The sequence below is a fragment of the Megalops cyprinoides genome, chromosome 1, assembly GCF_013368585.1.
Source record: "Megalops cyprinoides isolate fMegCyp1 chromosome 1, fMegCyp1.pri, whole genome shotgun sequence".
Classification (NCBI taxonomy): Eukaryota; Metazoa; Chordata; class Actinopteri; order Elopiformes; family Megalopidae; genus Megalops; species Megalops cyprinoides.
Window position 1 is genome coordinate 39,082,470 of NC_050583.1, and position 21,494 is coordinate 39,103,963.

The 21,494-nt window shown below is 43.9% G+C and overlaps 1 protein-coding gene across 1 annotated transcript in view; it reads left to right on the forward strand.

Annotated features, from left to right (window-relative positions):
- Positions 1 to 123: 123 nt before the first annotated feature.
- mrc2 (mannose receptor, C type 2) overlaps positions 124 to 21,494 on the forward strand; it is a 27,819-nt gene continuing 6,448 nt past the window's right edge. The window contains exons 1-20 of the mRNA XM_036539595.1: positions 124 to 238; positions 7,233 to 7,628; positions 8,994 to 9,167; positions 9,492 to 9,656; positions 10,664 to 10,777; positions 11,086 to 11,229; positions 11,530 to 11,721; positions 12,165 to 12,319; positions 12,939 to 13,043; positions 14,820 to 14,935; positions 15,356 to 15,504; positions 15,741 to 15,958; positions 16,408 to 16,550; positions 16,811 to 16,907; positions 17,247 to 17,382; positions 17,476 to 17,508; positions 17,661 to 17,827; positions 18,284 to 18,452; positions 18,918 to 19,060; positions 19,443 to 19,557. Coding sequence (XP_036395488.1) covers positions 124 to 238; positions 7,233 to 7,628; positions 8,994 to 9,167; positions 9,492 to 9,656; positions 10,664 to 10,777; positions 11,086 to 11,229; positions 11,530 to 11,721; positions 12,165 to 12,319; positions 12,939 to 13,043; positions 14,820 to 14,935; positions 15,356 to 15,504; positions 15,741 to 15,958; positions 16,408 to 16,550; positions 16,811 to 16,907; positions 17,247 to 17,382; positions 17,476 to 17,508; positions 17,661 to 17,827; positions 18,284 to 18,452; positions 18,918 to 19,060; positions 19,443 to 19,557 — 3,046 coding nt within the window. The remainder of the gene's footprint in view (positions 239 to 7,232; positions 7,629 to 8,993; positions 9,168 to 9,491; positions 9,657 to 10,663; positions 10,778 to 11,085; positions 11,230 to 11,529; positions 11,722 to 12,164; positions 12,320 to 12,938; positions 13,044 to 14,819; positions 14,936 to 15,355; positions 15,505 to 15,740; positions 15,959 to 16,407; positions 16,551 to 16,810; positions 16,908 to 17,246; positions 17,383 to 17,475; positions 17,509 to 17,660; positions 17,828 to 18,283; positions 18,453 to 18,917; positions 19,061 to 19,442; positions 19,558 to 21,494) is intronic.

Consider the following 21,494-nt stretch of genomic DNA (forward strand, 5'->3'; position numbering starts at 1 on the left):
AGACACCATCCACGAAGCCCGCTCTGCCTCGTTTACCGAGTCTCAACACTTCATCCATCCACACTGAACAAAAGTACTTCGTCACTCTTGCCGAATTCTCACCTCGTCGCAACTACTGTGGGCATGCAACGCGGAGACTCTTACGGCTATTCGTCTCCATGGACAAACTGCTTCAACTTGTACAAATGCACTTTATATTTATTTCTCCTTAGTCTGGAACTGAGGGCGGCCGTCTCAGGTAGGGGCAATAATTGCAACCCATTTTATTATGAATTGCTTACGGCTTTTTTGCAAGTTTGTTCACGCTCCTTTTGGCTGCAGGATTAAGTTGCCGGAATGCTCAGTGAAATTTCTTTTGTGCTTTTCCGAAAGCAGAGTTAAGTACAGGAGTTATGTGAGCAGATTTTGTATCTGGATAAACTGATGCGGTGGAATGCCACGAAAGTCCAAACTCTGAGCGAAACCAGATGTGGGGACGAGGAGAGAGTGAGTTTTTGGAAGGGGGAGGGGACTCTTTTCATGTTGCTGCTAGGTTTGTCCTCCGAAAAGTCCACAAATCTTGTCTCATGCACGTAAATGGAGGAATGGAACAAAATGTAGGTCGAATGTGTAAATATCTCCTGCTTTCTCTGTATTGAGATGAGTGTGGCCGATACGTCCTAAACGAAGCGCCATTTGGCAGGCAGATGTGCCAGCGCTTCGCTATTGTGTTACTGTATGGAATCAGCTACGTCCTCTTTGGTGCCAGTCGGTGGTGTTTTTCCATCCTCTGTTGCCACTGTTTCTCAATGTGTGGTAACATATATAATGTAGTTCCTGTGTATATTGCCTCTCTTTTGGTTTAATAAACCGTGGAAGAATAATGTTCTTTTTCTTGACTACGGTGTAGTAGACTGGGAAGTGTCTTGTAGCAGCACGAATGAACTGTATTACTGTGGAACAGCTTGTAGCTTTAAAATGAAGACGTTAAATAACTTATATTTAGTCAATGGTCACTGAAAAGTAGATAGAACAGTTATAAACGTACTTTTTTAACATCGGAGTGGGTTCCTCTAGTTTTACAATTGGCCTTTACCAACCTGAAATTACAGCAGCAGAGATCTGGAAGAGGATCTTGTTCTACAGTGAATATTAGCATGTTGATGTAGAAAGCGATATTGTGTGCCGATGTCGTGAGTCGGTCTCTGCGGTATGGTGAGTGTTCCAACCTCATGACCATGAGTGTAAGGGTCAAACACTTCGTGAAACTGCTTTGGTACCTCTGAACAGCTACTTAGACAATACAGTATACAATTCCACTCCATCTTGCTGATAATTGTAATACAAGGACAAATGTTAAATGTCCTAATTTCTATAGTAATAACCATTAGATTCAGGACTAGCATATGTAGAATGATTTAAACCAATGTATATTTCTTAACTGAATAGAACATGTTGCTATGCATTCATTAAATTTTATTTCTGCATATTTGAGAAATATTTTTTCCTTCAAAGAGCTGCTATCCTGTGCTATTTGCTTCAAAATCTGCTCCGCACCATTGATTAGTCACTCTTCTGGGTTTCTGCCAAACACGTTAACAAACACCACGGGAACATAGAATGCTTGTGCAATTGCTGATCTCCTGCTTTCTCTCTGAAATGCATATAAATAGACATGTAGACTACAGTGTGCAACAGGATGAATCTGGCAGAAAGAAGCAGAAGTTCAGAACTGGAGGAGGATAGGGATAGGGGGTGGAGAGATTAAGTGATGATTATGTTTTGTCTTTGCTGGACATGTTAGCAACACATTGGCTTGGATATTAATTGGGCCATATTCATTGATAAACATGTTAATAACTGTGGAATCAGATTTTTTCATTTGCCTGTCTGGTTTTATGGAGTCACTGCTGCAGTGCTTCCTGGAGTTTGATCATAAAATCCCTAAGCACTGTTTCACCCTGCAGGATATTCTTGCACTGAAAAGCACAACTACTTCATTTGAAGATTCCCAGTTGTATTTTTCCTCTGATTATGTTCCTCAAAGGTATTTTAATGAGTCCCTGACAGCACTTCCGGATGTTTTGGCACAGTGGTCTGAAAGCTTTTATTGTATGTGGAGTGGCTGGAAAGATGACCATCACCGTCAGGTCAGCCTGTGCTGGCAGCATAAATATTTTGTTACTTGCCACTGAGATTCAAAGTCAGACAGGGAAGTAAAAAATGAACAAAAGAGAGTTACTGTCAAAGGGAAGTCATGGCGCACTTCCTTGAGGACAGACAAAAACTTGAAAAGTTGTGAAGCTACACCTACCAACTCTGGCACCCTCTGAGTGAGTCCTCAGCCTTGTACCACTGCTTTCAGTGGGGATAGTTAAGGCTCAGAAAGCAGTGTAGCGACAGTACAGGCCACCTCTGCACTCACAGAATACAGCAATCTAAAAATCCCACACACAGTTTCCCCCCACATTCCGCTGAGGTGAACACCAGAGTCCGCCATCAGCCACTGAGACAGCAGTAAAACACCAAGGCACAAACACAATAACAGCTTGGAATTTCCTGTGTATTTGTTGCTTGTCATTTTACGGGACAAAGGGATCTGCTGTTAAACTCATCCAGTAAACTCTCTTTCAAGAATCCAGTCTCCGTGTGGGCCTGTCTCCTGTGTGTTGTAGCCCGCCCACTCGTATGGTTACCTCCCTTCTCCTGTCACAGCAAAGCCTTGCTGACTTTTTCCTCCACGCTCAGGTGCAGGCCTCCACCTGGATGACCTAGTCTAAAGGCATGCCAAAGGAGGAGGAGTTAGGCAGGTCCAGCAGCATCCTGGCCCTTCGTGTCTGTTGCTCTTGGCTACAGGTTGAAGCTTCTCTCTCCAGCGGGAAGCCAGTTCGGTGTTGTAAAGTGGCAGCTGTATTTTCCCAAGGCGAGCTGGGATTTGGGATTACATGGAAAACCCCCAGGGCGAGATCAAAATTAAGATTTCAATACACCCTCTCATCAAAATATTTAATTTCAATTCTTAGAGCAAGTTCAGATTGGGGTTGAACCAACAACTGAATGAAAGTAAAAACACCACTGTATGTGAGCAAGTTTTGAGAGTCAAAGAGTGTTCTAGTTTACAGTACTGTTCAGGCTGTTGATCTTAATATATTTACAATAAAACAGGTTCATAACATGCTTTATCAAAATTTTGAGTGGTGCAACTGTAAAATAATTTAAAAATTGGTCAAAGGATCAGTATGGTTTGTGACAGAACCTGCTAGATGCTTGTAGGCATTTATCAGCTTCTTTCTTTTGTCTTTTGTCTTGGTGGTTCTCACAAGATCTCATGAGGGATCCTCCTGTATTTAATTCTGAAAGAACACATACAGGGTTGTGTGACTTAGCATTCAGCTGAACTTGTTGACTACCTGTGTGTTGAGTGGTCCACTGTTCCACTCTCATGTGTTCTCGGCTTATTGGGATTCCTCAAGGTTCCACATGTACTACACAAACCCTGTAAGGTCTAGCAGGATTTCTCCCCCAAGGTTTTTCAGTTCTTTTATGATGTTCTTTAACAGGAGTTAAATAGTACGTGTTTAAGACGAGGAGTCACAGCTGTCACTGTGATATATGGGGGAGGAGCTAAAGAAAAAGTGGAGCAGCGGAAAAGAGCAAAGTGGGCCATCTGAAGAGTTAGTGTAATGCTGTGTAGTTTATTCTGCTATCGTGTTATGCTGAGATTCCATTATTCAGGGTGACTGCCAGTGTTTTTCAGGAAAAAAAGCATGTGTGTGTCATTTTGATACTTCTCTTTTGGGGAAGTGATGTCAGGTCTCAGGTTTATTTGTGTTTTGTTCTCAAGTGATAGATTTTAGATAGGCAGTTAACACAGGAGGTTCCCTGAGCAGGGGCAGTTAGCACCTAAATTACAGCAACAGTACACAGAACTGCACCATGTTCACAGACTAGCACAAAGACGAACTCTTTTAAGGTGTGGATAACAAGGCACAGACCTTTTAGATGTGGACCTTTTAGAACAACAGTGTGATGTGATGTAAGAGGCCAGATTAAAGGACAATTTAAAGCGACTCACTAATCACAAATTACAAACCTAGTGCTAATAGCAGGCTCTTTTTGGGGAGGAACAGGCAGGTTTCAAGAGATGCCGTTGCTAACCAATGTTTAATGTGGGTTAATGTGAGTCAGTCAAATGTTGACATAAAACAACAATTGCCATGTTATATTATATTATTTTCATGTCAGTTGACATGACAGTTGTAAAGTAAAGGTTGTTATGCAGAGGCGTACAATTGTGTGAATAAGTCATACGTTTGTTCAGAGAGCCCACCCTCACTATAGTAACCGGGATCAATTTATTCTCTACAAAGGCTTTTAACAGAAATACAATCTATGTACAATGCTTGGGGCACATTTCTCAAACCCCTCTTTGACATTGTAATGGTTGCAATCTATTATGTTATGTTCATGTTGTGTTGATGTGCAACCACTCAATAGTAATGATTTCCATTCAAAATTGTAGCAAAAAGCACAGGTGTGTTAAAGTTAAAATTTTAATTAATTTGTAGACTTATTCCTCGTTCTCATGTTTTTCAAACCAAACTGAATTATTATGTCACTTCTAAACTTCCTGATAGAGAAGCTCAAACACTTTAAGCCTTCACAATGCAATTTGCTCTTTAAAAACGTACAAGAAACTGTCAAACAGTTTTTTAAAGTCGAATCTCCAAGGAATTGGAACATTTAATAGCTAATCTGCTCAAAAAATTAATTTGTCTGTGCCCCATGCAAAAACATTTTGGGGTAGAGGGCAAAACAAATTTAATGTGTACTAAACAATTTTCTGCAACTGGAGAATGGCCAAAGATTCCACAGCTGTGTCAGATTCTCTCAGCAGTATCATCTATCAGGACATAGAAATAGAAACACGCAAAATGATTATGTGTTTCCAAAATGTAGTTTTGTAATACAGAAGTGTACTTCATGATTGATTAATAGTTAAAACATGCATTTAAGGCACTCATCAAAAGCAGTGAACGGTGACTAAATTTGATTTTGAATGAGGAAATGCAATGTTCAGAAACAAAGGAATCCAGTATTTATTTATTTATTTATTCGATGTCATGATAGTGGGTAGTTGAGTGTGTGATTATTCTAAGGGTGTGTGTGTGTGTGTGTATGTGTGTTTGGGGTGGGGGCGGAGGTGTTGTGTGGGGTTTGCTTGCTTAATTCAAGACCTTTGAGACTTGGTGATGATTTGTTGAGTGGCAACACTTCTGCTTTTAATTTCCAGTGCTGGAGAACCAAGGCTTTCTTTCTTTGGACTGACATTCTTTTCATTTGATCATGCCAGCTGATCAACCTGTGTGCATGCATCAACAAGCCATTCATGGAACACTTAAGAGGCTGCAGCGCAGGTCATACGCTTAGCGCTGGGTAGGGCATTTAGTAGTCAATCCAAATAGCTCTGCCTCGGCTCTAGCCTACTATTTGTTTAAGGGACTCTTTGGAGCTTTTACAGCTGGCTCTGTGGATGCTCTGCCAACTGGGTCATACTTCAAACACTGTTGCAGAGAATCAGGGTGATTTTTTCTAATAAAGCATTTTGCAGTCTAATTTTTTTGTTTTGTTTTGCTTATAAAAGGAATGTTCCATTGTTATATTGCCAAGATTGAAGAGATCTTTTAGGCCATTACCTTGTTGAATGGACTTAACAACAGGGTACAGTAATGAAAGATTTAGATAACAGATGTAGATAAACAGCTAAACATGATCACACTGCACAGAACACTGTCAGCAGACACATCTTAGCTGCCATAGATCAGTAACAGTGTTTCTTCTCGATTTTCAATTCTTATTTTGGCTTAAAAAAGTATGATGTCATATTTGATTACCGTACAATTTTTAAATCCTGGCAGCGTAGTAACACTGCTGGAGACCCATTAGGATGTTTCTCAGAGTGAATGTGAGAGTGAAGAAGTGTCACAGAGTAGGGCGTGCGTTCTGCAGCGCCTCTGTCGAATCAAAGGCCCCCTCTTCAGGGCCTGCCTGTAGCCAAACTCCCAGTAATTTCCCTCCTTTCCACTTCCTGTCTCCACAAAGGGGCCTGAGGAGAAGGAATGCTGAGGGGCCATGGGCTTTATTTCTGTTGCTCTTTTCAAGGACCCCGGGGTTCAGTGGGGAAGGCTTCTGTTTATTTTTTGTGTTCATACAACACCTCTGTTTATTGTTTTTCTTTCTCCCCTTCCCTTTATTGCTACTACACAAATGTAGACATGCAGGAATGTGTGCACACCCACACACACACACACACACACACACACACACACAAACCCATACAGGCATGGTGTCACACGTACTATACACAGACACACACACACACATACATTTCCTCCTTGGCTATAACCTCCTATCACCCTTAGAAGGAAAAAAGAACAAAAAGGAAAAAGACAAGCTGGGATGGTGGAAAACCACCCTGGTTTTGGAAGGCTGCTGGGTCTGGTTCCTGGCATTCCTGCAGTTGTGGCTGTTGGCCAGTCTGTATCTGTGGATCTGCAGAATGAGATCGCTGTTCGCCTGTGCACAATCAAATCTACGCTTGCATTAGGAAACACAAGCTTTCATATGTGACAGAGTGTACTGGAGGGTTCTTCAGTTACCTTTTTGTAGGGACCAGGTTAAAGACGTTCCCTTGTGTAGTCAATATCCTTTACTAAATTAAAAGGTAAAAGAATCATTTCAGTCATGTTCATTATATCTGCATAGTATAACAGTAGAAGCTATCTATTTGCATGGTTACTTTTCTGAAATGTTTAGATTAGAATATTTTGTTCTTTGTTTGTGTGCTTTGTTTCATGTGCTAGCATGACTTGTTGCTGCCTTTTGCTGTACGTTTTTATCTTGCTTGAATAATTGTGTCGAATCTTGTTTGCAGGTTTGCAGGTGATACATTTCAGACTAAGTAAAGGGGATTATTTTAGGTATTTACCTTTAGATCTCAGGTCTAGCTCATCCCCAGTCTCAGGCTGCTCGCATAATCAAAATTTTCCTCAGGGTGAGCTTTGTGAATAATTGGCTCGTAATCTGATTATAGGCATGCTGCATTGACACACCCAGCAATCAGCCACATAAGCCCTAGGGACAGTCTCATTCCGACAACTGAGCATGTCATCTGTGTTCGCGCAAGAAAATAGCCAGGATGGTTCCCTCTTTACCTGGCGAGTCCGCATTGATTGCCCTTCTCTCTTCTACAGAGGCCCCTGACCCGGATATGTTTGCGTTCTACCACGAGGGGGCGCAGGGATGCCTGGGGGTGCAGGACTCCATCCTGCATGTGTCGGCAGCCTGTGAGGAGAGCAGCCAGCAGTGGAAGTGGGTGTCCCGCCGGCGGCTGTACAACGTGGGCGCCTCGCTGTGCATGGGCCTGGTCGTGAGAAACAGCAGCGAGCTGGTGCTGGACGTGTACCGCTGCGACCGCGAACGCTGGAGCTGGAACTGCAAGCAGGTGCTGGAGGTCCTGAGCCATTACCTGCCCTCCCCGACCCCTCCTCCCGGCGCTGGCCAGGAGCCCGCCCCGCCGGAGCCTGCCGGGGGGCATCGCTGGAGGCTGAATGGGGATGAGCAGGACCCGTGCGCTATGTCACATCGCGGTACGGCAGACACTGTTATATTTTGCGTACGAGCGCTGCTTCTGACTTGGGGTCAAGGTGGTTGACAGAGACAAAGCACCCCCTGGGAATGCTTTTCTCAGCAAATATAGTTCAGTGGGGTTGCCGTGACACAGGGTTTCATGGTTTGGGTTCTTTCTGTGTACATATCCCCTAGCTGGTAGCTAAGGCCCCAGCTTTGATAGTTTCCATCTGGGCAACAGCCAACAAGGCAGGTCCTCAAAAACCTCACATTTTTTATGAAAGTTTGAGCTTTTGTGTGTCCTTGCACCTCAGTTTCCTCAAACCTTGCCGTGCACTTGGTGCTTTCGGTCTAATTGGAGGATAATCTGTACAGTTTCACAGCAGAGTGCAGCTCTAATACGGGGTGTCTTGCTTAAGAATCATTTTAGCAGTGACCAACTCCCAGTTATACCGTGAATGAACTCAAATTGAAACCAGACATCCCGTGAAGAAAGATCAAGTAATGACTCCCTTTCCTCCTCTTTGAGGACAAGAATCTGTTTTTATTTTAATGTTGTGAGCAACGAGATGTTTTAAAAACTGCCACCCCACCAAAACTGTGTACCGCTCACAGAAGATTAAAAAATAAATGCCGTTGACATTAGTCAGGCTTGCCACTTTACAAGTGCCAAAAGGTCACAAGTGACATCAGTAATTGTATGCACTATGTGCGTTTTCCTCTCTGTCTTGTTTTCCACCATTTCTTCCTGGTTGGATGCTGTGAGGAGCAGTAGGATGGAACTAATTTCTCACTCATGTGATTTTTTTTCCCCTCCTGCCTGTTTGCCGTATGTCTGCGGCACATAGCACTGGGGTGACGGGGAATGTTTTTCTCCCCCCGAGTCTTCTCTTCCCCTTCTGCAGTCTCATGGAATGCTACAGCAGCCCTGGCAACCCCGTGGGCATTGTGCCCAGGTGTACCGATTAGGCTCGCTCTCATTCAGAATAAAGTTCATTCAGGCCCCAAGAAAAATGTCCTGAAGCTAGTTTCCTCTGAACCTGATCCTCTGCTTGAAATTGAAAGAAATTAAACATGTTTGTGTTGGATAGGACTGTGGATAGAGATAAAACTACAGTTTCTGTTTGTGTTCTTAGCAGCATATTGAACAAAACTGAAAACGTACATGGGAACAGTTTTGACATATCAGACTTGAACGGAATGGACCAGGCTTTTATTTCACTATGAAAGGAAAACTCAGTTTTGCATATTAGAACGCACCTGTTGTGAACTGTGAAAACTTGCAGTTGGATTGAGTTATTATTAGTAAAATAAACAAAGGAATGTGACTGCAATAATGATATCCCAAAGGAATTCTGGGATTGAATTTCTTCTCTTGCTGCCAGAAATCTACACCATCCAGGGAAACTCAAATGGCCGGCCCTGCAACTTTCCCTTCCTTTACGATGGCCAGTGGTTCCACAGCTGCACCAGCATAGGCCGTGAGGATGGCCACCTGTGGTGTGCGACCACCTTCGACTATGGCCAGGATGAGCGCTGGGGCTTCTGTCCTGTCAAGAGTGAGTGCACCCTCAGGTGCCCTGGAGTACTGCACCTCAGCTGAACCTACACTCAACTGAGCTACCCAGTTAATGTTTAGTGCAATTTTGCCACTAAATTCAGTTGTGCAATGCTCCCCAAAATTCACATCATGTGTGAAAATATTACTTCCAATGTGAATGTATAATTTTGTAGTTACTCCATAGTTCTTGAAAAAGAAAAATCGTACCTAACACTTTGCCCCTGTGCTGTGATGATTGTGAATGCTGCAACAGTCTCTTACCTCTTCTGTCTGCTCTGTCTTCCTCTGTTCTTACCTCTTCCCTCCCCATCAATCCTGTCAGGCAGTGGCTGTGAGACGTTCTGGGATATCGATCCACTGACTGATAGCTGCTACCAGTTCAATTTCCAGTCCACCATGTCCTGGAATGAGGCGCGTGTCAGCTGCCAGCAGCAGGGGGCAGACTTGCTCAGCATCACGGAGCTGCATGAACAGACCTACATCAATGGTGAGGATAGAGAGCTGCAGACATGTGCAGATAATGTATTGGCATATGCAAATACGTAAAGACATTTGCAGACAAACGTAATGTGGATACACATACACAAATTTGGACACTAGTGATTACTGAAAACTCAGATGTTCTAAATGAGAACCTTCTCACATGCTGTTTTTGTTATTTTAGGCTGGTGTTGCACAAAGCAAATTACATGCAACTAAACATGCAGACACTAGTTGCATATGATGTCATTAAATGCACCTTTGCTATTAGATGAGGCAATTCATAAGCTATTCAAATGAGATTTAAATTGCACTGAATGTCTAATCACATTTATATCTTAATTTTATTTAATTGTGTTATTTTTGTTTTGTTTTGTTTAATGTAGTATAAAATTGAAGTAAAAGAGTCATATTTAGCTAGCAAGCTAGCTCCCAATTATTTCAAACCCTGACCTAGCTAGCTAACAGTCATATGCTGTGAAAAAACTTATAATAAACTTACAATACAATTTACCATGGACATTTACTTTTAATTTTTTACTTACCACTGGATTACAAATCTTCATAAAACTCAGTAAGCATGATTTGCTTCTCATGTGTCCACACAGTTTATTCCCCCCCTCCCATTTGTTTAATATGAATCAGTCAGTTTAATATAAATTAATTCCAAAGACCTAGCTAGTGCATTCAAAAATGAATTATAAGTGGAATACCAGCACTTTTCCAATGAAAGGTGAACAATATCTGCATGTTAATTAGCTTTTGTATAGAACTGTTCCCATGAAGTTGCATTACTGTCAACTTTATGCAGCTTGGTTGCAGTTGAGTTGCTAGTTCGCTTCAGGGGGTTTTACATGGCACAGACAAGATACAACTTTGTTGTGATTAATTAAAGTGTGCACAAGTTGCTTTGCGTAGTATCAGCATTATCTTTGATGAAATCATTTTTAAAATCCCTATAGAGTTATTGCATATTTATGGGTGAGATATGTTGGCTTCTTTCTCCGTGTGCAGGTCTGCTGACGGGATACAGTGCCTCCCTATGGATGGGACTAAATGACCTGGACATGAATGGGGGGTGGCAGTGGGCGGACGCCTCACCACTCAAGTTCCTCTACTGGGAGTCAGGTAAAGGGAAAGTGCTGCACTTAAACGTTGCTTCCAGCGAAATACCGGCTTTTTTACACCATAAAGTTCATTGTGAATTGGATCTTAAAACCAGTCGCTACATTTTGGTGACATTTTTGTTTGCTCCTAGCAATCTTCCACCAAACTGCTCGCTGCATTCTTATTAAAGCTGGGATCGCTGTTAGGCACTGATGCAAGATAATGTGTCACTTTGACTTCTTGGATTAGTGAGTCTTTGGAACCTAAATAAAAAACGTGGCCAGTCCAGTTTTTTGTGTCCGACTCATTTATCTACTGCCCTCCTGCAGACCAGCCAACCCACGCTGATGAGGAAAACTGTGCTGTGATCCGCACCGAGACTTCAGGCCACTGGCAGAACCGGGACTGCAGTGTGGCCCTGCCCTACATCTGCAAGAAGAGGCCCAACGCCACTCTGGACCCCTTCACCACTGGTACGTCCCTGTCTTTGTCTGCCTGTTAGTCTCACACACACAGGCAGTGGTATTTGTGTTTGAAATGTGTATGAACACATGCATGAACACATGGTGCTACCTGAAGAGACTCTGGCTTGATTTTGCCCTCCTCCACACTGTATCCCCTTGTTGTAACCCTGAACCCTCCTTTCTCCATAACCTCCTCACCCACTCTATCCCCCTCTATCTTTGGTTTCCTTGGGCCCTGTTTTTGCACTTGCATTCCTTATTCTGTCATCCCCTTGTCTGGCATTCCTTCTCCTCTCACCCTCGTGGTAGACTCATGGGCGGATGATGAGCACCGGGAGTGTGAGGTGGGGTGGCAGTCCTTCCAAAGGGGCTGCTACAGGCTGACAGCCGAGAAGAAGGACTGGCACGAGGCCCAGAAGACCTGCCATAGGATGGACGCCAGCCTGGTCAGCATCCACACCCTGCCTGAGCTGGAGTTCATCATACGCCACTTGAAGAAAGGTGAGGGTGGAGTCGCCGAATCACAGTCACCCCATGAACCCTAAGAAGCCCACATCTGGAACACAGCCCCTCCCCTGACCTCTGAATAAGCCACCACTTGATCACAACCCCTCTCCAGAGCCCTAAAGAACCCACTGATTGTACCCACGCCAGACTAGTCCCACAGCAGTCCCCTGCTCATTAACCACCCCATTTTAAAAAAACAAACCAGGTCAATTCAGTGCCTTGACAGCAGTATGTCTTTGAAGGCTTAACCTCAGCTAGAGTTTACTCAGCCACACAATCAAAGTTTATTCCCATATTTGTTATCAAGATGTCAGGCAAATTTAACATACTGTTCAATGCTCATCTCTTCGTGTTTTGCAGCAATAGAGAGGGTAGTTGCCAAAGAGCTGCATTCAGGCCAAACTGAAATTCCATTGTGTTCTCCATGTCTCTCTCAGATGTGGATGAGCTGTGGATTGGGCTGCACGACACCAAGATGCAGATGAACTTCGAGTGGTCAGACCGCACCCCTGTCATCTTCACCTACTGGCACCCCTTTGAGCCGAATAACTTTCGCAACACCCAAGAGGACTGTGTCACGCTTTGGGGACCGGTGAGGGGGAAAGTTACCTACCTATCCTCCTGTGCATTTTCACTTCACAGACCCATTCTAATGCGCTCCCCCTCCCTCATATCATTGCCAAACTTATGGCCTCATACTCAGCAAGAAAACCACTGTACATGATGGCCACAGCAAGCAATCATGCTCTCATGAAAGAAAATAGGGGAGCTATGATTATTTACCCTAATGTTAAAAAATATAAATAATCATTTCCTTGTTTCACTTTAAGAATTGATTTGGTTTGCTAAGAGTACAGTTGTTTTGTACGGTTGTTTCTGTTATTACAGGTTGATATATTGTGAAATACGTAAGAAAACAAAATTGCATGTTTTTGAAATAATGACATCCATAAGGGACAGACAGGATCAAGCAATACATGTGGTAAAAAAACAATTCACTTAGGGTTCTTGCACCGATAAATAATCATATATTTCTTACTTATACTTTCAGAGGAACAGTGCAGTGGTGACTTTTTGTAACAGTTTTTGGTTTTATTTTGTAAGGTAGACATCAAAGAGCAGTGTCTTGCTGTGCTTCATCAGTAGTGTTATCATAGCTGTTGGTGTTATAATGCATTATTCAGCAGTAGCGCATGTCTCTGTGTGTCCAGGAGGGGCGCTGGAATGACAGTCCCTGTAACCTCTCCCTGCCTTCCATCTGTAAGAAGGAGGCTCAGAAGATTGATGAGCAGGCACAGGACCATGGCTGCAAGTCGGTATGAGCCCCATCTGCCCAGCTCTTGATTTTTACCCAGAGATTTCGGAGAGATGCCCAGTACTGTTCCGTTCACGTTTTGTTGTGTCTCTGTGTGTGTGCGCTATGTGCATCTAAACCTCAGCATTGATGTGCTGAACATACGTGTGCGGGATCTCCTTTTTGCATTTGCATGTGGTAATACCTGTGTGTGTGTGCCTGTCAGCCTGCTTTTCTCCTCTCACCCCACACAAAGGCACTATTTAAAATGCTCCTGCAGCATCGCCCTGTTCGGACTGGTGTTCCAGCAGTATAGAGTTATTCGAGGCCCTCCAGCTGCATATTGTAAATATTTGAGAGCACCCACTCACACTATGCTCCCTCCCCTTGCCTGTGGTCTGGAGTTGTTGCATGAATCACCCTACCAAGGCCCCGAGGGTCAGCCAGCCCCCCCCCCCCCCCCCCCCCATTCCCCCATTCCTCCATTCCTGTAAAAAAATGCACACATATGGCTCAACACCAATCTGCCAACATCTGGTAAACCCATCTCTGGTCTCTGTCCCCCTTCCCCTCTATCTCCTCCTCCTCTCTCCTTGTTACATCTGTCCCTTCCTTCTTCACTCTGCCTGCCTTCCTTCTCTGTCTCTTTGCTCTCCTTATGTCTTCACTCTTTTCGCCCCTTCCGTTGGTCTGTGTTCCCTCTCTATTTCTTGTGTCTCTCTCTTTTTCCTCTGTCCTGCTTCCCTCTCTCTTCCCTTCGTTTTTCTTCCCTCTGTTTTTCAATCCACTGAACATGTTCTCTCATTTTCTTCCTCTCTACTTTTTCACTGGCTGCATCCCCCTTTCACTTTCCCCTCTTTCTCTTCCTCTTTCTTTCTCTGCTTCTGTTTTCATCACTTTTAAGTCTCCTTTATCTGATAATCGGACACAATCCAGGTCATTCTAAGCCCCTCTGTGTAGTCCATATCTGAACTCTAAAAGAATGACAGTCCTGCTGGTGCATGCATGCTGGATGGTATGCAATCCCATGGCCTTAATATAGAGTGCATACATAACTCTGTATGTTTGGTAATGACTCACTTAATATAAATTAATTAAAGTAATTAATATAACTTATTTTTGTCATTATCAATGCTTCCAAGACTCTTGAAGACAAACAAGTAAGCGTTTTAATAGTACTGAAGCCCCGTCTGAAAAAATGAATTCTTGTGTACATATGTCTGTGTTCCATCTGGTCTTTTCTGAGTGATAAATGATAAATGAAAGCAGACTGAAACGGCCTACCCTGCTGTCCAGTAGTGAGGTCATCTCGAGGTCATTAGAAGGAGATGGAGAGAACATGTGTCGTCACAATTCCTGCCCGTCTGTCTCTCCTTGACAGTGTCTAAAGCTCAGAGAGCTGGAAAACCTCAGGGTTTTTACATAATGCCAAAAATGCTTGTGTAAAAACTTTGCCATTAGATAGAAGAACTCTGATACACACCCCTCTCACTTTCCGCTGAAAGCTGGCTGTGTTTTTATGTGCATCTGTGGAGAGCTGCACACCATTGGGGATTGCTGTGTCTCAACTTGCTGCATCCTGGTTCAGCCGATAATGGAGGCAATGTGTAACTATATCACTTATGATTACAGGTTGTACTTTAAAACTGTAATTTAAAAAGATGATGATTTTGGCTTTGTAGAACTCTAAAAGCTATAGTTCTATCAGTCCTTTACATTTGCTTGTCCTGGCTTTCTCCATACTGGTTTTTAAGCAATTGAGTGCTGCGCCCCTCCAACTTGCTCATCTCTGTATTAGGGCTGGAAATGGCATAGCCCTTCTTGCTATTTTGTGGGAGAGGAGCCAATGACATTCGAGGAGGCGAGGAAGATATGCATGGCGGATGATGCTGCTCTTGTCACCATCACTAATAGGTGAGGCTTCTTAGAGCCCCATGGGCTTGCAAACAGTGCCAGACCATTACCATAGACCTTCCAATTCACTCCCATATCATTTCTCATTGATTCTGTTTTTTCTACACCACTGTGACATTAGCAAACAGAAACTTGCTATGTCAGTACTGGGTTTGTTTTCATAGAGTAATGAGTTTAGATCTGTGATCTTCTGACTGAAGCGTTGTCAGTGGCATGCCAGCAGCGGCAGTAGTGGGCTCACTCTCCTCATTGTAGAGTCTATGATCACCATGTCTGTACGTCGGGTTGATTTCTCAGAACTCTCACTAAAAATGAATTGCCGGCCGTGGAAAGGCCATACTTGGCTTGTCTTGGGTACATCCATGTGAAACATGTTGAAATGCGTATTGTTTATGCCCCTCTCACTGGTTTTGATGTCAGGTTTGAGCAAGCCTTTGTGAGCAGCCTGGTGTATGGACGGTCGAGTGATTACTTCTGGACAGCCCTGCATGACCAGAACAGCACAGGCACTTTCCGCTGGCTCAGCGGAGACGAGGTTACCTACACCAACTGGAACCGGGATCAACCAGGTGAGCCTCTCAATCCTGAGTCTCCTGGCGCGTCTGTCTGCCGCCAGCACACTCAAACAGACTGATTCCTTTCATTAAATCACAATTGAATTACAGTGGCTTGCAATTTCAGTCAGATAAATGTAACATTTCATCTAGATTGAATCATCATTTTGTCTGTGTCAACCCACCCGCCCCCCCCCCCGCAATTTTCCTCCTCTCTGCCACTGTCCCCCCTGCCCCCTCTTACCCTTCAGGGTTGAACAAGGGCGGCTGTGTGGCCATGGCAACGGGCTTTGCCACAGGGCTGTGGGAGGTGAAGGACTGCCGCTCCTCCAAGGCCAAGTTCATCTGCCGTCTGAATCTGGATGCATCCCTGAGCCCTGAGCCGCCTGCCCCCCTCCCTACGCCCAGCCTGACTGGACCCTGCCCCCAGGGTTGGAAGAGCAGCAACACCCTGCGCCACTGCTATAAGGTACCACCCACACTTCTGTCCCGTACCACCTGCTCTTCCACTCTATGTACATATATCCCTGGCCCACATTTGGTCCATGAATGCCCACTGTCATCTCACCGCGTGCCCCCCTGCCCCTTCTCTCTCTCACTCTCTCTCTTTCTCTCCCTCTCTGTTCTCTCTCTCTCTCTCTATGTACGTAAAAACTTTGGACACAACTTTCATTCTTTATTTTGACTATTTTCCACATTTTAGAACAGTAAAGACATCAAAACTATGAAATGACACAATCTCCATAACTCACATCCTGAAGGAAAGGTATTATACTTACTTTGCTAACTGGTTGATCAGAGCGGGTAGGCTGCTTTTAAGAAGGGACGCCAGCCCTGATGGAGCTGGGCCTAAGGCCCCTACTGTGGGTCCAGTCCTGCCTTCCCTGTCTCACACTCAGGCCACCTGTCTTTCACCAGGTGTTCCACTTCCCCGAGCTGGACCAGAAGCTCAGCTGGCTCCAGGCGAACCTTTTCTGCAGGAAGCACGGCGCCCACCTGCTCAGCATCGGCAGCTATGAGGAGGAGCAGTTTGTCTCGCGGGTGCTCCACGAGACCTTCGGGTTGGTGTCAGCTTCTTGTCCACTGGTGACTCATGTTTGCTCAGTTACCCCAACTTCTGCCTCTCTTTAATGATAATACATCTTGTCTGTTTTATTATACAAGTAGTTATTTGGTAACGTATCTGTTCCACCTTTGAAGTGTGAAGTTAAGTTTTTGTATCTTGTTTAATTTTGTTGCATTTAAGCCTTACAAACGATGTGAGCGTCCGAGCTTGTGTTTCTGATCTTATCATTCACTGTGAAACCCACCGTTCCCGCAGGGAGTCTGAGGACCTTGAGCAGCACTGGTTCTGGATTGGGTTGAACCGCAGGAACCCCATGGACAAGGGCAGCTGGAAATGGAGCGATGGACTCGGAGTGGGTTATCGTACATCTCACTAATGCACACGTGCACAGCACCTCCTCAGTGTCAGTCTCAGATGTCAGCGTGATAAAATCCCTACCCATTGTATGGAGTTCACAAAAACTGTTCATGCAAGAACTCTCATGTTATTAGTTTGAAAGAAGAGGTGTTGGTAAATTTTCACTTTTTTCCCAATGGTTGTTTGAAAATATGCTCCCTTTATCTGCAGAAAAGTCTGTTCATTGGTTAATACAGCACCTCTGGAAACCCGACCTCCCTTTTCTACTCCATGATCTGCACTGTATATTTTCACTGTTATTTCCTGTTTACTCATTGCTCCCCCTGTTCCACAGTACTCCTACAACAACTTTGGCCGCTACTACTACGAGTATGATATTCGGCAGTGTGCAGTGGCTGACCTGGGAACCATGCAGTGGTTGGCAATGCAGTGTGAGTCTGAGCTGGATTGGATCTGCAAGATTCCCAAAGGTAAAGTAGCTCCACATAACACAAGCTATCACTCTGGCTGTACTGTGAGGCAAGCTGTATGAATTTTACTCACGTTGACTTTTGTTTCTCTAGGAACCGAGGAGAAAGAGCCAGAGGTTGTTGAAGGTAAGTCTGAGAATCGATAGAAACAACCAGCTGTTGAAATCTATCTGTTTCTTTTTATATTATTCTGTTCAGCCATCTTTTTTGCTACCTGTTCATCTGTGTGTATATTTCCTTTGGATTTTAACACACTTTCAACCGATGGCCATTCCCAGAGTCTGGCAGTAAGGAGTGGGTGACGTTCCAGCAGGCGGATTACAAGTTCTTCGACCACCGCTCCACCTGGGACCAGGCCAAGCGCATCTGCACCTGGTTCGAGGCGTCTCTGGTGTCCGTGCACTCCCCAGAAGAGCAGGCCTTCCTCACACAGCACCTGCGCAAGGTACGAAGTCTGACTCAGCAAACGAACCCAATGTGTTGTCCCAACTTCTATACCCTACAGATGTCTGAGGTCAGTGTTCTGCAGTGCAGGTGCATAGGATTTAGTTTTTTTTATCAATCTTATCAGGCAATAAATAAATTGACATTTTGATGGGTTGCAGTGAGTTGATTTGGAACAGGAATTGAGGGTTCTGAACATAAAACTTAGAGAACACTGTGGTGCTTCAAGACCATTTTCCCCCGACCCCCACAGTTGCAGTGTGGGTGTATAAAGTAGTCACCCCAAAGCATGTTTTTTGTGTAATCAGAGGAGTTTCAGTTCATGTATTCTGAGGGCGCACTGATGCAAACGCTTGGGCTATTCAGCCTATGGCGTTTAGGTGGTTGACTGTGACTCTTCCTGGCTGGTCAGCTCATTGTTGCTGTGCTCTGAAAACCAAGCTGTCCTCCTCTGCAGATGTCCAAGGTGGAGGGGCAGCACTGGTGGCTGGGGCTGCACACCAATGGCAACGATGGGCGTTTCCGCTGGGCAGACCACTCTGTACTCAACTACGTGTCCTGGGCACCTGGGAGGCCACGGCCAGTCAGCAGAGATCGCAAGTGTGTCTACATGACAGCCAGCAGAGGTGAGAGCTGGATTGTGTGGGGCAGGGCAGCTTGCTTGCCAACAGCAAATGAAATCTACCAGTGTCACATAGCAGCTGCAAACATCTGTATAAAGACCAACCAAGCTGGCATTCATCTTTTATCACTTCATAGAAATGTTTTGTTAGCACAAAAATAGGAAAGAAGTAAGGGTGAAGATATTTGGGCCAGTTAAATGGACCTAAATCATACCCATTATGCTAGAGTCCAGAAATTATTATGGACTGCTCCTGTTATGTGTGTATTTATTATGATGACTTTAAATTATGACTGAGGTTTATTCTTTAGAATTAAGTTAAGTTATGCTCAAACAGCACCAAATGAAGGTGTTGCCAAAATCAAACTAGACTGTAGCAAACCATTTGTGTTTTCTGCCTATATTTGTTAGATTTATTTTTGAAACGTATGTCTGCCAGTTTGAACAACCTGTCTTTATCCTTACTTAGAGGAGTGGGGTGACCAGAAGTGCATGACGGACCTGCCCTATGTCTGCAAAAGAGTCAATGTCACTGCCACTCTCCCTCCAACACCAGCGTCCCCTGTCCCACCTGGGGGCTGTCCTGATGGTTGGACACCATTCCTCAGCAAGGTGCTGCCCCATCCTACCTTCTCCCAAGAAGCAGCATGTTTCTTATTTCTTTGTGTGTTTTTTTGTTGCAGTTGTTGTTGCACAGTGGCTCAGTTGTACATTTCTGTCAGCTGTAGATTGCTAATTTAATGAGGTCTATCAGCAGAGCTTGGCTAGACAAGACAAGACTCTGGGCTAATGGTCAGAGTGGGGCAGGACACAGCGCCAGTGTGGTACCCAGGGCTCACCCATTTATTGTAGTAAAATGTGCATGACTTTTTCATTCTCTGCTTTCTGATCATACATCACATGCAGTGAATGTTTAATGTCCTCTAATATGGTGACTGCAGCCAAGGCGGACTTAGTAATGAGCTCTGTGGTCTTTGTGCGCATTCCCCTGCAGTGCTTCAAGGTGCACGGTCATCAGGAGTCCAAGCGGGTCCCATGGGCAGCAGCCAAGGCAATATGTGAGTCTCAGGAAGGCAGTCTGGCAGTGGTGTCCAGTCACTTGGAGCAAGGTAACCAAAATAACACACCCACACACAGTCTCTCTCTTTGTCTCTCTCTTTCTCTCTCTCTCTCTCTCTCTCTCACACACACACACACACACACACACTTTCTCTCTTTCGCTCACATACCCACACACACACACATATATACACACACATTGTACTCATTGCAGAGCACGCCAGCTTTAAACGGCTTGAGTCCAGGTGCCGCTTAGTAAGAAAAACTTTGTCTGGTAGAAAATCTTGTTTTGTTCTGCAGCCTTTTGAGTTGTTCAGTTCCACAAAGAGCAGTTAATTAAAATGCTCCACCAGGGCACAGCCCACCCCGCTCCATTCTCCACTTCACTTTTGGATTCACTGAAAACTAAAGTGATGCAGTGACAAATGTTAAGGCTCTCCCACACCAAGTCCAGTTTTTCTGAATGATTTCTGCATGTCAAAAATAAAAAACAGTACTCGATTGTCAGATGACCACACCAATTCTGAAACTGTCGTATCATGCTGTTCAGTTTTGGAATTGAAATGAATTGGATTTTTAATACTGTTTAAAATATCATATGAAAATCTACTGAAATATCATATGAAAATCTACAGCACTGGAGCTTCTGCTTGAGGTACAGCTTTCCTCCGCTTTTGCGATTCCCAGGTGATGTCATTTTGATTTTGAGACATCATTCAGATTTTTCATGATGACCTACCACAACAATACAACAATGTCAAAAATGTAAGCGCGCCGTTAAATGTACTCATCTTGTCACTCTTGATGAGTGTCGAACTCGTGTGGAGCCTTCAGGCTGGTTCAGGAGAGCAAAGCAAAGCTAGGTCACCCTTCTGCTAGTCGGTGGTGTGCAGTGGAACCCTTTTCCCAGCACAGTTCACAGTTTTGAAAGAGTTTCTGTTCTCATATACCTTTTAAAAATTGTTAAGGAAAATACTGTTACATGAAGCAATGACTGAGCACTTTTGCTTTGTAGTGATGACTGTGCACATTTGTAGCACTGTGTGCTAAAAAAAACTTAGTAGTGGAGCTACTCCTGTAGGGCAGCAGCAGGAGTAGTGCGTAATGGCAGCACAGCCATTAGCTGAATTTTAGACCCATCTCAAGCAGCAATTACTTTGACAGCATCATACAATAAACAAGCCTCAAGGTTTGATATGTAGGTAAAACCAAGGTACTGGCTGGGTGTGTGCCTCCTGTGGAGGTAGCTGTCAATTGCCATAATCACAGCAGGTTTCTTCAGCAGTCTTTAGAGCTTTTGCTTGTCCAACAGTCAGTGAGATTGTCAACCAAACTACTGTTGGTGTGTGGTTACCACATTTACAGAATAATGACTATGTATGTGATTATGTTATTGGGTTTATTCAAGAAACATGGAGCTCAGTTTAAATCAAATTACAATCAGAATGTTTGCCAGTTATACTGAAAGTCACACTGCTGGAATGCTGTACAAGTAAAATATTTAATATTACCTCCTACCTATCTAAATGCATGCCATGAGATAAAGAAACTGCTCAAATTGGCAGTGTGCTATGGAGCATAGCATGCTTATAATTAAAAATTGATCAAACTTCTCATTTAGGAAGCAATCAACCTAATTTAATGTATGTAGGTAAATGAACATTAAATGAATAGTCACATTAAGTGAATAGTCCTTATTAGCAACCATTTATGAACTAATTTTAAACCATTTGTGCAAATGGGAAAATGAAAACGTACAGGTTTGCATTATAAGGTATAAGGTATTTTATGTAGTGCTAATCTGTGATCATCTAAATTAATATTAAAATTGTGAATATTTCCAAGTAAATACCAAAATAAAATAATTGTTTTTGTTTTAGGTGTTCTCATGTAAGTGAAGCAGGAGGAAATCATCTATTTCTGATGCAGTTTCCCGTTTAGTAATAACACTCTTGCTTTGCAAACCTGGCTGCTTTTTCCCTGTTGA